Genomic DNA, 12,613 nt, shown 5'->3' on the forward strand with positions numbered 1-12,613 from the left:
TATACTCAATTTGGGAAAAAATATTATTTACATTATGTACTCGATTAGTAAACTAGTGTACTCAATTTTATAGGTTTTATACTCAATTTGTGAAAAAAATTTATGTGCATTTTATGCTCTCGATTAGTAAACTAGTGTATCAATCTGACAGTTTTTGTACTCAATATGGGGAAAAAAATTTTGTGTATTCTGTGATCGAATAGTATGTTCTCTTTCTTCTAGTTGTGTTTATAATAATAATTATTTGTATAACCTTATTTGTGATTTTTAATATAAATATGACTGTAGAAGACAAACCAATTAATGATGATTATCATGAGAAGAATAATGGAAAAGAATATTTTTCATGATGTTCTCCTCCATATTTTAAAACTGTGATGGGAGAATTAAAGCCAATCCTAGGCGAGCAACAGAGGAGCAGAATAAATGATACTCCATTTGCCAAATGGATTGATATGTCAGTTCTTGCGATTAGTAGTGGTCGGATTGATAATTTTCTAAATAGATTTCAAGCTGTGTTCTTTTTTTATTGGTGATAACATTAACATCCCTTTCAAATCAGCTGATTTCTCTATTGTTCTTGATCTACATCATAGTGGTCAATCAGTTGACTTGGACTTGAAATTGGACTCCTCATTCTTGAAGCGTCATTTTGGTGGTAAAGTCACCAATGTCAATCGAAAAGATATTTATGAAAAACTACTTTTACTTACAAGAAGTGATGATGAGAGGGACATTGATGACTTTGTTAGAATTGTTGTTTTGTTCATTTTTAACTGCATAATATTCCCCACTGGTAATTATATCACTCCTGGTTTTATATTTCCTTATCTCGATGATATTATAATTTTTTTAACTATGCTTGGGAAGATGTTGTCTTCCGGTTTTTATACTGAGAAATATGTCAAATAAAAAAAAGCGTTATGTTGATGGATGCACGGTTGGATTGATGGTTAGTATGCAGCTTTAATAATTATGATCTTATTCTATATTCAATAACTTTTATTTGTTTTTTTAGGCTTGTTTTTTTATTTCCATAATAATCCTAGTTTGTTAATGGAATTATAATTTTTATTATTGTAGTGTTGTAGTTTGGCAAGATGAGTCTATGAGGTTAATTGGATCGATATTCTATCCTTTTCTGTTTGGTGATCATGTTGCATCTGAGATAATTATAATGTTTACATGAGAATTATGCAAAAACAAAGTTTAGAGAAAGGATTTGAAATATACTACATGGACACAATTGTGCAGGTTCGTGGTAGTTTAAGATTATTGATCATTTTTGTCCATTTTACTTATTATGTTACCTTGAATGTGTAGAAAGAAGTGCTTACAAAGTTGGAACTATATGGGAAAAGAGGATGATACAAAAAAAATTGATTATGGAGCTTTTCTTGCAAAAATGACATATTTAACAATGAGTAGACTACAATAACTAACTGAAGATATATTTAGAAGATACAGATATATTGTTTTTCCCATGAATACCAGGTGGCATTGGTTTTTGTTGGTTTATAAACAAGATGAAGTGATATTTAAAATGTGGAACTCCATGCATGATCCATTCTCAGTTGGGACTGCAAAAGTCTTTGTAAGTTTAACTATATTATATTTAAATAGAAATTTATTTAAAATTAAATTTTGAGTCATGTTTGTTTATTGTTTGCTGTTTGTGTTTTGCAGATAAAATTTTTGGCTGGTTCCATACGACATTTATCAGAATTCAACATTGTTAGTGAGGACGTGTTAAGAGAACCCTATCGGCAACAAGGTGCAACCATCGATTGTGGAGTTTATACATGCATGTGGGTGGAATGTCTAGCCCGTGACACGACTGACATATGGAGCTATGCTTTTGGTTAAGAAGTATCAGATTTTGAATATTATAAGTCTATATTACTGTGTTGGTTTAAATTATGTAATGAATGTAAACATTTAGTTGTTGCAATGTCTTGAGATTGCAATAAAAATATCATGAGAATGTGGAAAATATGAAATTTCAGTACACATTGTGGATTATTAAGTACAAATTACTTGAGATTGAGTATGATTTTATGTGGAGCCGCTTGGCGGATTCCACCTTTTGCAGAAGAGTATGATTTTATAAAATTTGAGTATAAAATTTCGATGACACCACCACCATGATCTTGATGCAACCTCACATATGTGTGGTTTGGTCACCAAGTAGTAAAACAAACCAAGAGAGAGCTTGTCATTGTTATTTCACCCCAAAGAGAATGTCAAGAGCAAGTATACACTGAGTATAAAATGTGAAAATTACAGTACACCTTGAGGATAATTCAGTACAAATTACTTGATTTTATGAAATTTGAGTACCCAATTCTGATGACACCACCATCATGATCTTGATGCAACCTCACATATATGTGGTTTGGTCACCAAGTAGAAAACAAACCAAGAGTGAGCTTGTCATTGCTATTTCACCCCAAAGAGAATGTCAAGATCAAGTGTACTCTGAGTACAAAATGTGAAAATGACAGTACACATTGTGGATAATTCAGTACAGATTGCTTGAGATTGGGTATGATTTTATGAAATTTGAGTATAAAATTTCGATGACACCACCACCATGATCTTGATGCAACCTCAAATATATCTGATTTGATCACCAAGTAGGAAAATAAACCAAGAGTGAGTTATCGTGCATTAAAGTTCGGCCGCGATTTGCGATTTGGGTTTAAAAACACGATACAATGATCTCAGTCGACTGCGAAGGGTCTCCAGTCGAGTCCAAATTGCCTTTGGTCGTTGTCAGTCGACTGGGAATAAATATCAATCGACTGATGTAAGGTTGATACTGAACCATGTACATGTGAGGTTGCCTCATGGTCATCATGGTGGGGGCGTCATCTGAACTATACTCAAATTTATTAAAATCGTACTGGATCTCACTCGATTTATACTGTAATTTACACAATGAGTACTGAATTTTCCTTATTTTGTACTAAATTTTCACTTGCTCTTGGCATAACCCAAACTAGTGAAATAAAAATAGTTAGTAAACTCTTGACATGGTTTCCACCATGGTTACTAGACCATACATATGTGAGGTCGCATCAAGAGTAAAATATTTCAAAGTAGTGTAAAAGTAATGTTGAGCTCACTCTTGACATGTTTTTCTACATGGTTACTAAACCATGTACATGTGAGGTTGCCTCATGATCATCATGGTGGGGGTATCATCTGAACTATACTCAAATTTATTAAAATCATACTGGATCTCACTCAAATTATACTGTAATTTCCACAATGAGTACTGAAATTTCCTTATTTTGTACTAAAATTTCACTTGCTCTAGGCAATCCCTTCGTGGTGAAATAATAATAGTAAGCTCACTCTTGACATGTTTTTCTACATGGCTACCAAACCATGTAGATGTGAGGTTACCTCATGGTCATCCTGGTGGGGGTGTCATCTGAACAATACTCAAATTTATTAAAATCGTACTGAATCTCACTCGATTTATACTGTAATTTACACAATGAGTACTGAATTTTCCTTATTTTGTACTCAAATTTCACTTGCTCTTGGCATAACCCAAACTAGTGAAATAAAAATGGTTAGTAAACTCTTGACATGGTTTCCACCATGGTTACTTGACCATACATATGTGAGGTCGCATCAAGAGTAAAATATTTCAAAGTAGTGTAAAAGTAATGTTGAGCTCACTCTTGACATGTTTTTCTACATGGTTACTAAACCATGTACATGTGAGGTTGCCTCATGATCATCATGGTGGGGGTATCATCTGAACTATACTCAAATTTATTAAAATCATACTGGATCTCACTCGAATTATACTGTAATTTCCACAATGAGTACTGAAATTTCCTTATTTTGTACTAAAATTTCACTTGCTCTGGGCAATCCCTTCGTGGTGAAATAATAATAGTAAGCTCACTCTTGACATGTTTTTCTACATGGTTACCAAACCATGTACATGTAAGGTTACCTCATGATCATCATGGTGGGGGTGTCATCTCAACAATACTCAAATTTATTAAAATCGTACTGAAGAGCATGCCAAGGGTGAGCTTGCCATTATCATTCCACCATAAAGGGATCATGCCAAGAGCAAGTGAACTCTCAGTACAAAACTGAGAAATTTCAATATACATTTTGAGAAATTAAGTACAATTCGATGGAGATCGAGTACAAATTTAGAAAATTTGAGTATATAGTTCCACCATAATGCTGAGCTAACCTCACATACATATGACTTAGTAACCAAGTAGTAGAGCATGCCAAGGGTGAGTTTGCCATTATCATTCCACCACAAAGGGATCATGCCAAGAGCAAGTGAACTCTCGGTACAAAATGAGAAATTTTAGTATAAATTTTGAGAAATTCAGTACAATTCGACTGAGATTGAGTACAAATTTAGTAAATTTGAGTATATAGTTCCACCATGATGTTGAGCCAACCTCACATACATATGACTTGGTAACCAAGTAGGAGAGCATGACAAGGGTGAGCTTGCCATTTTCATTCCACCACAAAGGGATCATGCCAAAAGTAAGTGAACTCTCGGTACAAAATTGAGAAATATCAGTACATATTTTGAGAAATTCAGTACAATTCAACTGATATCGAGTATAAATTTAGAAAATTTGAGTATAGAATTCTGCATTCCTATTATTAACCGTTAAAATAGCCAAAATTGGTTGGCATGTGGTGGTCGACCACGTGGTTGACCATCATGTGTAGTGAGAAATCATGTATAATTCGACTGATATCGAGTACAAATTTAGAAAATTTGAGTATATAGTTCCACCATGATGTTGAGTCAACCTGACGAGAGCAAGTGTACTCTCGGTACAAAATAGAGAAATTTCAGTATACATTTTGAGAAATTCAATACAATTCGACTGATATCGAGTATAAATTTAGAAAATTTAAGTATAGAATTCCATATTCCTATTATTAACCGTTAAAATAGCTGAAATTGGTTGGCATGTGATGGTCGACCACGTGGTCGACCACACCATGTGGTGGTTGACCACGTGGTCGACCACCATGTGTAGTGAGAAATCCAATACAATTCGACTGATATCGAGTACAAATTTAGAAAATTTGAGTATATAGTTCCACCATGATGTTGAGTCAACCTGCCAAGGGCAAGTGTACTCTCGGTAGAAAATAGAGAAATTTTAGTCTACATTTTGAGAAATCCAGTATAATTCGACTGTTATCAAGTACAAATTTAGAGATTTTGAGTCTACATTTGGAGAGGAAATGCCTTTATACACTCGGAGTGCATCGTCGATGGAGCCGCAATGAATGTAGGTGTTGAGAGGAAAAGAGAGGCCTCGAGGCCTGCAGAGATGAGGCGGGCGTGGAGCATCCGGCCATGAGAGATGGAGCCGAAGTCAACGCATGCTGTCATTGTGTCGGAGAGCTCCTGAGTGAGAGTCATGCAAGCTTTGTTCCAAGAGGTACCGGCCGAGGAGTGCCCATCTTCACAAGTTGTATATTGATCCTCAACCCCTCTGAGGGCTGAACATCACGGAAGTAATCCACGATGAGTGTATTCTAGGAAGTAGAGTCCCTGATCAACATTTTATCAAACAACTCCACTGCTTCACGCAAATACTCAAATTTTGTAAAACTATTGATCATGATGTTGCTAGAAAATACATTAGGAGAGGAAATATCGTTGTACACTCAGAGCGTGTCATCAATGGAGATGCAGTAAATGTAGATGTTGAGAAGATGATTCTGGAGGAGAAAGAGGTCTCGAGGACTGCAGAGATGAGGCGAGCGTTGAGCAGTTGACGAGCGTTGAGCAGTCGACTATGAGATATGGAGCTGGAGGTGACGCATGCTGTTATTGCGTCGGAGAGCTCATGAGTGAGGGTCATGTAAACTTTGTTCCAAGAGGTACCGAGTGAGGTGTAGGCCTTGGTTTGAGGGAGAAGAGTGGAAGGCAAAGAATAAGAAGAAAAGTAAACAAGGATGTCATCGAGCGAAGCCATGGGAGCTTTATCCCATCAAGAGTTTCAGATCTGCAAGATCAATAAGCTGGGAGTTTTTCCCATCAACGCCTTCCATCCCAATCTCGCATCCTCCACCGTCGACGAGGATTTCGTAGAGCCCCATCATCTATGACTTTCGTCTTCTCCTTAGACCTACAGTTCGTTAATCGACCGCACTTCACCTTTCTCTCCAACCCTCCGTCGCTGTCCCTCCTCCCTCTCCGCCATCGTCGATACCTCTTTGGGTTGGACAACGGTCACACCTCTTTGGATGATCTCCATGGATCCTTTTATGTCAGAGCTGAACCCTCGCCGCATCTTCTTGACTTCGAGGTCACCAAGGAGCTCTCCCGTGAACTGTTTCGTCGAGTGAAGGGCCTCTTCTACACCATCGCTGATGCGGCCGTCTACTCTTCTGATGTCGTCGAGAAAATCTCGAAGTAGAGTGGTTGTGTCGTGAAAGAAATAGAGGAGAAGGAAATGAGAGAAAGGAAAGTTAATTAATAAGGGCAAATAGGTAAATTGATGTATTGGGGGAGTTGAAACTAAAACTTAGGGAAACTAGGGAGTGCATGCAAAGAAATTCTTACATGGGGACTGAACACAAAGCTCAGTTTTGCTTTGGGGATTTAAAAGCAAGTCGTTCTGTGGACTTAAGTCGATTGATTTATTTATTTAAAGGCTAAAGTCTTTCCAATCTAATTAGAAAATAAATAATTTATAAGAAATTTATTTGATATTTTGATATATGTTAAAATATTAAATCTCATATACCGTTATCAAAAAATTCAATACAAGATATTATCATGTTCGAAATTTTTGATATGTATTAATATGATATGTATAGTATATTAAAATTTTTGATATTTTTTCCACTCCTATTCATATACTATTCATATATGTGTATCATTATCTTAATATAAAAAATTAATAAATGACCAATCTTACATTATAAAAGAAGTGAGATAATTTGAGAATTTGATTTTACTCCTATACTATGTTCTTTTTTTCAAGACCACCCTAAACTTTTAAATTCATCGTTGAAATGTCCTAGTTGCTAATGTCTATCTTTAGGCCACAATCCAATTTAGAAATCAACTTGCGCCCCATAAATTACTATCCTTTTTTATTTTTGGAGTCGTAAATACGTGTTACAACTAGTTTTAAAGCTATAAGCCCCAAAAACTTATAGTTTTTCAAAATTTAACCATAAATTTATTTGAAAATCAACACTATCCTACTGAAATGATCGATTGAATGACCATAACAAGCGAGAGTGGGGTTGGAATATTTACAAATAGATACATTAATACTACTTATCATGCTTGTATGTGTTTGTTCATGTAAGAATAAGCACTATAAAAATAGAATAAAAAAAACACAAGTACATAATGCTAATTAACATAGTAATATGATTTGGACCCTTAGTTCTATTCCATGGTTTGTCGATCATTTAGATAGATCAATCTTGTAATCCCACTATACAATTCTTTTTTTTTGAAAGGTAGAGCAACCTCGTGCACGAGGGTTATGTAATGAAAGAATAAAAAAGAGAGAAGTTTTACTAATAATTCGTAGAAGAAGCCTTTTGAAAGTCCTTGAATGTGTTTTTCTGAATCACAAAGGTGTTTGAATGTGGATAACAATTTTGTCCACTATTGAAGACTATAATTAAAGGTGTTCCTTCGGCTTCATCGAATGACATTTTCGTAAACAACTTTGATTTGCATTTACTCAACCACAAAAACATCTTCTGAAGTTTGATGTCTTCGATTTCGTTTCCTCTTGGATTTGATGAAGTTTTCAATTCTTCGTTTCAACTTGTGTTGGGTATTAACATGTCTTGAGTGAGATGAGAACGGTTGAATGGATTGGTCTGTTTATAAGACAATATTTTAGTTTTTTCACTATCAGACGACATAAGAAAGAAATGATTAATGATAGGAAATTTTATACATTGTCACTCAACAAGTCCCTCCGGATCATGACTGATTTAGTATCGTGAATATATTGCATCGAAAATTTTCAATATAAAAAATATATATAGCGATATCGTACTTAAAATTTGGTTTACCAAAACTTCGGTATACTGGATTTTCGGTACACCATCTATACCGAAAGTATAAAAGGAAAAATATTTACCTAATTTTCCACTAATTAGAGAATACATACTCTAATTTTCCACTAATTGATTTAATTGTTTAAAGGGTAAAGCCTAATATAAGACTTTCAGACCTTAATTTAAAAAATAAATAATCTATAAGAGAATTTAATCAGTATTTCGATATATATTAAAATATAAAAAATATTAAATTTAATATTGATATCGGAAAGTTTAATAGTATAATACCGTATTAAAATTTTTGATATATCGTTAATATCGGTATATGTCGATATGGTACATGTGACATACCAAAATTTTTAATATTTTTCAAACCCTGCAATATTGATGTATAACCCCTTCGAATTTAATATATAACATATTTATCCTGAGCCAATTTACTACAAGAAAATAGAAAAAGTTTAAATAATTTGCTACCAATAATAAATATTGGTAGAAAATTAAAAACACCGTCAATCATCATTTTCGTTAAAAGAGCATCTCACTTAAAAAAATATCAAAATAATATCTCATATATAATTTTCTATTTAAAATATTTTTACAATTCCATTTTAAAGTTGCTTTGACTAAAATTGCTCTTGATCTAGTGCATATTTGATATTTTAATAATTGAATGTTGAGAATAAAGAAGAATATTGGATAGAAAATAAAAATAGGGTTTTATTTTTATATTGTACAAAATGGGGCGTTTTCTTTTTTATTTTTTGCTATTTGTATTTACTAGGGAAATTTGCAAAAATTACACATTCCATTATTAAATTGGGCCGGCAAGAACTCCAACGGCCCAAAGTCCACAATGGCATTAAAGTAAATGTAGCACCAGGTGCTAAGGGCTCATTTGATCTGCCAGTTTGTATAAATTCACCTCGTTAGGGTTTCCGCCTTGTCAACGACGGCGCAGCAGAGCAGCGGCAGCCATGGTTCTAAAGTACGATTCCTTCTTCTTTCTTATTCCTTCTTTCTTCTATCCCTTAGATTGCCTCTCTTGCTCCTGATAAGCAATACCGGTTACGGGAACGTCAAATGTCTTTTTTTTTTATTTTTTATTTTTTATTGTTGCTTAGGAATTTTGTTGGATCCGCAGTTCCATTGTTTTTATGGCAATGGCTTTTGTGATAGTTCAATTCTGAATGAAAGTTTGAAAAAAAAATTGCACCTTTTTTTTTGTCTCGAGCGACTCTGATTTGCATGTATGCCTGAGAAAATGAATGATGCTCCAACAGGAAAGGATAGGATTTCTTCCCTCGTAAAAATTCGTGATGTTAGAACAAAATGTTTTATTTTGATGACAAGGAAGAGCTTATGAAAATTAAAACTCCTTGAACTTTTTCCCCCTTTTTGTTGATAATTTTTTTTCTGTTAGTTTTGTTTGCGTGAAGCAGATATTCTGTTGGAACTTGTATTAAAGTTAAGAACTGCTATTATCATATTGATTTGCTTTTGTATTCTGATGAAAGAACGCACAGGGGTCTGAGTTCTACCAAAAGGATATTTATTGACCTTTTGGAGAAGAAAGAAATAAAACAAATGTGCATTGAGAAGAGGAAGCATAGCCCTTTTAGTTTTTGCTTATGATACTTTCATCATTTCACATTTTCGTGCTATTTCTGTTTCTTGTTTGTGCCTTTATAAGATGTAACATCTCACTATACCTATTATGTGAAATTTGCTGATATACTCATGGTTTCTTCTGTCTGATATATGCATAGAACTGAACTCTGCCGCTTCAGTGGTGCCAAGATATATCCTGGAAAGGGTATTCGATTTGTGCGTTCAGATTCTCAGGTAATCTCTATTTTCAATGATAACTCCCAACTATTGAATCACATGTTAAAGTTCACAAGTTTACATTATAAATGGATAGATTTTCATTTGATTGTCAATCTTTCCTAATTGCTAGTCTTTGTTCAATTACCTTCTTTGTTTTTCTCGAATACATATGAAATTATATCTACTTGTTCTTTTAGGTCTTTCTTTTTTTCAATTCAAAATGCAAGAGGTACTTTCACAACCGTCTCAAACCTGCAAAGCTCACCTGGACAGCAATGTACCGAAAGCAGCATAAGAAGGTGATTTTACATATTTTGTATTCACATGATACACATGCTATTGCAAAAGGTTATTTGTTGATCATTACTTTCTATGCATTAGGATATTCATGCTGAAGCTGTGAAGAAGAAGCGCCGAACTACTAAAAAGCCTTATTCTAGATCGATTGTTGGTGCCACTTTAGATGTGATTCAAAAGAAAAGATCTGAGAAGCCAGAAGTAAGAAATGCTGCTAGGGAAGCTGCACTTCGGTATGTAGAACTTATCACCAATTTTTTTTTAAGCTCTAGGGTTTCTATTCCTTGCTGCACTAGCAACTTGCAGCCTCAAAAATGCACCTAATTACGGCTTGGTTTTTGTAGTGCGTAACTATCGGTCTCGACATTTATGTCTTGTCATATTGTGCATGGCTGGCGTGACTGTAAACCTTCCTTGGATGCAAATTAGTGTAATTTCAGTAAGAGTCATTGTCAAACAAGTTTGAAGTTGGCTTCTGCATTATTTTGACCACTAATGATCTAGGGTCAAGTAGCTAGCTATCGAGAGCATTGTATATGTAGAAATTTGAAGCTGAATGCTTAAGGTTTCATAGTTCATGTCTGAGCCCAAAGTTTTGATAAAAGCTACACACTGTCAGATATTTCTATTAAAATACAAAAACATTCTTGACTCAGGTGAGATTGTAACAGTAACATCTATGTACATGAATGCACCCCAATTTCGCAAAATAAGAACAATTGACTTGTGGATAAATCACTGATCATGCATTTTAGTGCATTCAGCTTGTTTGACCTATCTTTTATTCATGTACATTTGAGTCAACTGCAACATATTTGTGACTGTAGTTAGCTTTGATCTAGTTCCTGAAAGTAGTAGAATAGCTAATGCTGCAGATTGTACAATGTAGTGCCTGATATTTCATATGTTCTAGAGGTGGTTTTGTGGCTGTATAGATTGACGAAATAACTCACTCGCAGTGAAATCAAAGAGCGAATCAAGAAAACCAAGGATGAGAAGAATGCAAAGAAGGCCGAGTCGGCTGCCAAGATCCAGAAGACTCAGACAAGAAGTGCACCAAAAGGGGCTGCACCGAAAGGTCCGAAGCTTGGAGGTGGTGGAGGAAAGCGCTGAATCCCATTTCTACCATTCTTCCATTTTAGTTTTAGTAGATCTTGTCATATTTGACTGCATTGCTCTTCTGTTCCATTTTAGCATCTCAATTGACTCTTTTAAGTTTAATTTTCAATCTGTCAGTTTTGAATCAATTGTATCAGAAGTCTTGAAGCTTCAATGGGAAATCTTTGTTTGATCAAAGCCCTGTAATTTTCTTTATGTTCATTTGATTGTTTGTCTTTTCCATATGTAATTATGATATTTTTAATATTATTTGTTATGCAATTCTGCTGTCGCTATATTAAACATAATTGGCTACTTTATTTAATATGCATGTGATAACATTATGAAGGATTAATGAGCACAATTTATGAAAAATTAAGTAAATTGTATGAAAATTTTAATTTCTGATAATAAGTAGAGGTGTAAAATGGATTGGGCTTTATTTCGCAGAAATTGATTGAAAAAGAAGTCTCGTGCTTCTGTCTGATCACGAGTCACGACCGTCCGTTCATGAATAATCAATCTTGTCGTCGTTTTTCTGTTTTTCCATTTCTATTTTTTTTCCAGGAAAAAAATTAAAATAATATCACTTTTTTACACAATTGTCAAAGGACTAAAAATTTTTTTTTTTTTCTCCAAATCGTCAGAGAAATCTCCGCTTTGATTTTGTTTTTATCATAAGGATGCCCAATCCATACAAAATGACAATTACCATTCAATATTATTTTTATTATTATTTCATTTATTTTCCATTTAAAACCTAAATCAATCCGACATATTATAACAATTACGAAATCATCACTACAATATTTTATCTCTAATAATATTTTTAACAAATATTTTTCAAAAGAGAAGATTATTTTGCCAAGAGGATTATTCCTCGTGACATTGTTTGACATTTTAACAATACGATTTCATTTTCCATGACTTTTCCGTCCACTTTGAATGATACAAAAGAGAAGAACAAAAAATATCCAAAAAGGAGATTAATTTTACTCGCCTCTTTCTCTCTTTTTCCTTCTTCTATCTTGAAGGACAAAGAAATTTATTGGTTTTTTTTTTTTACATGTCCTTCTCCCCTCTCACCCTAACTTTCCAAGGGCTAATTCAAAGCATGGTCATAAAACAATGACCACGAACCGACAAGGAATAACGCCATAGGTGGGTCCCTCTCTCCACCTCAAGTCAACCCATTGACTTGGACTAGATATGGTGACTCTCACAACGCACGACACAGGCTTCACAATCCAACACTCGATGCTGGTTGGATGACTAGGAAGGACCCACGCCGAGTGGCCAATCTCCACAGCCCAGTCACAATACATGA

The 12,613-nt window shown here is 34.4% G+C and overlaps 1 protein-coding gene across 1 annotated transcript; it reads left to right on the forward strand.

Moving 5' to 3' along the window:
- Positions 1–8,999: 8,999 nt before the first annotated feature.
- LOC141818708 (large ribosomal subunit protein eL24-like) lies at positions 9,000–11,501 on the forward strand. Its single transcript, XM_074706154.1, has 5 exons — positions 9,000–9,049; positions 9,831–9,906; positions 10,089–10,190; positions 10,273–10,421; positions 11,148–11,501. The coding sequence occupies exons 1-5, from the start codon at positions 9,039–9,041 to the stop codon at positions 11,299–11,301; spliced, it is 492 nt and encodes a 163-aa protein (XP_074562255.1). The 5' UTR covers positions 9,000–9,038; the 3' UTR covers positions 11,302–11,501.
- Positions 11,502–12,613: the final 1,112 nt, after the last annotated feature.

The sequence above is a fragment of the Curcuma longa genome, unplaced genomic scaffold (assembly GCF_044706935.1).
Source record: "Curcuma longa cultivar G26 ecotype Majalengka, Jawa Barat unplaced genomic scaffold, ITB_CL_G26_1.1 contig_25712, whole genome shotgun sequence".
NCBI lineage: Eukaryota > Viridiplantae > Streptophyta > Magnoliopsida > Zingiberales > Zingiberaceae > Curcuma > Curcuma longa.

Coding starts and splice junctions, on each gene's coding strand:
- LOC141818708 (XM_074706154.1), top strand. Junction 10,191..10,272: donor ACCGAAAGCAGCATAAGAAG/GTGATTTTACAT, acceptor TCTATGCATTAG/GATATTCATGCTGAAGCTGT. Junction 10,422..11,147: donor GCTAGGGAAGCTGCACTTCG/GTATGTAGAACT, acceptor ACTCACTCGCAG/TGAAATCAAAGAGCGAATCA.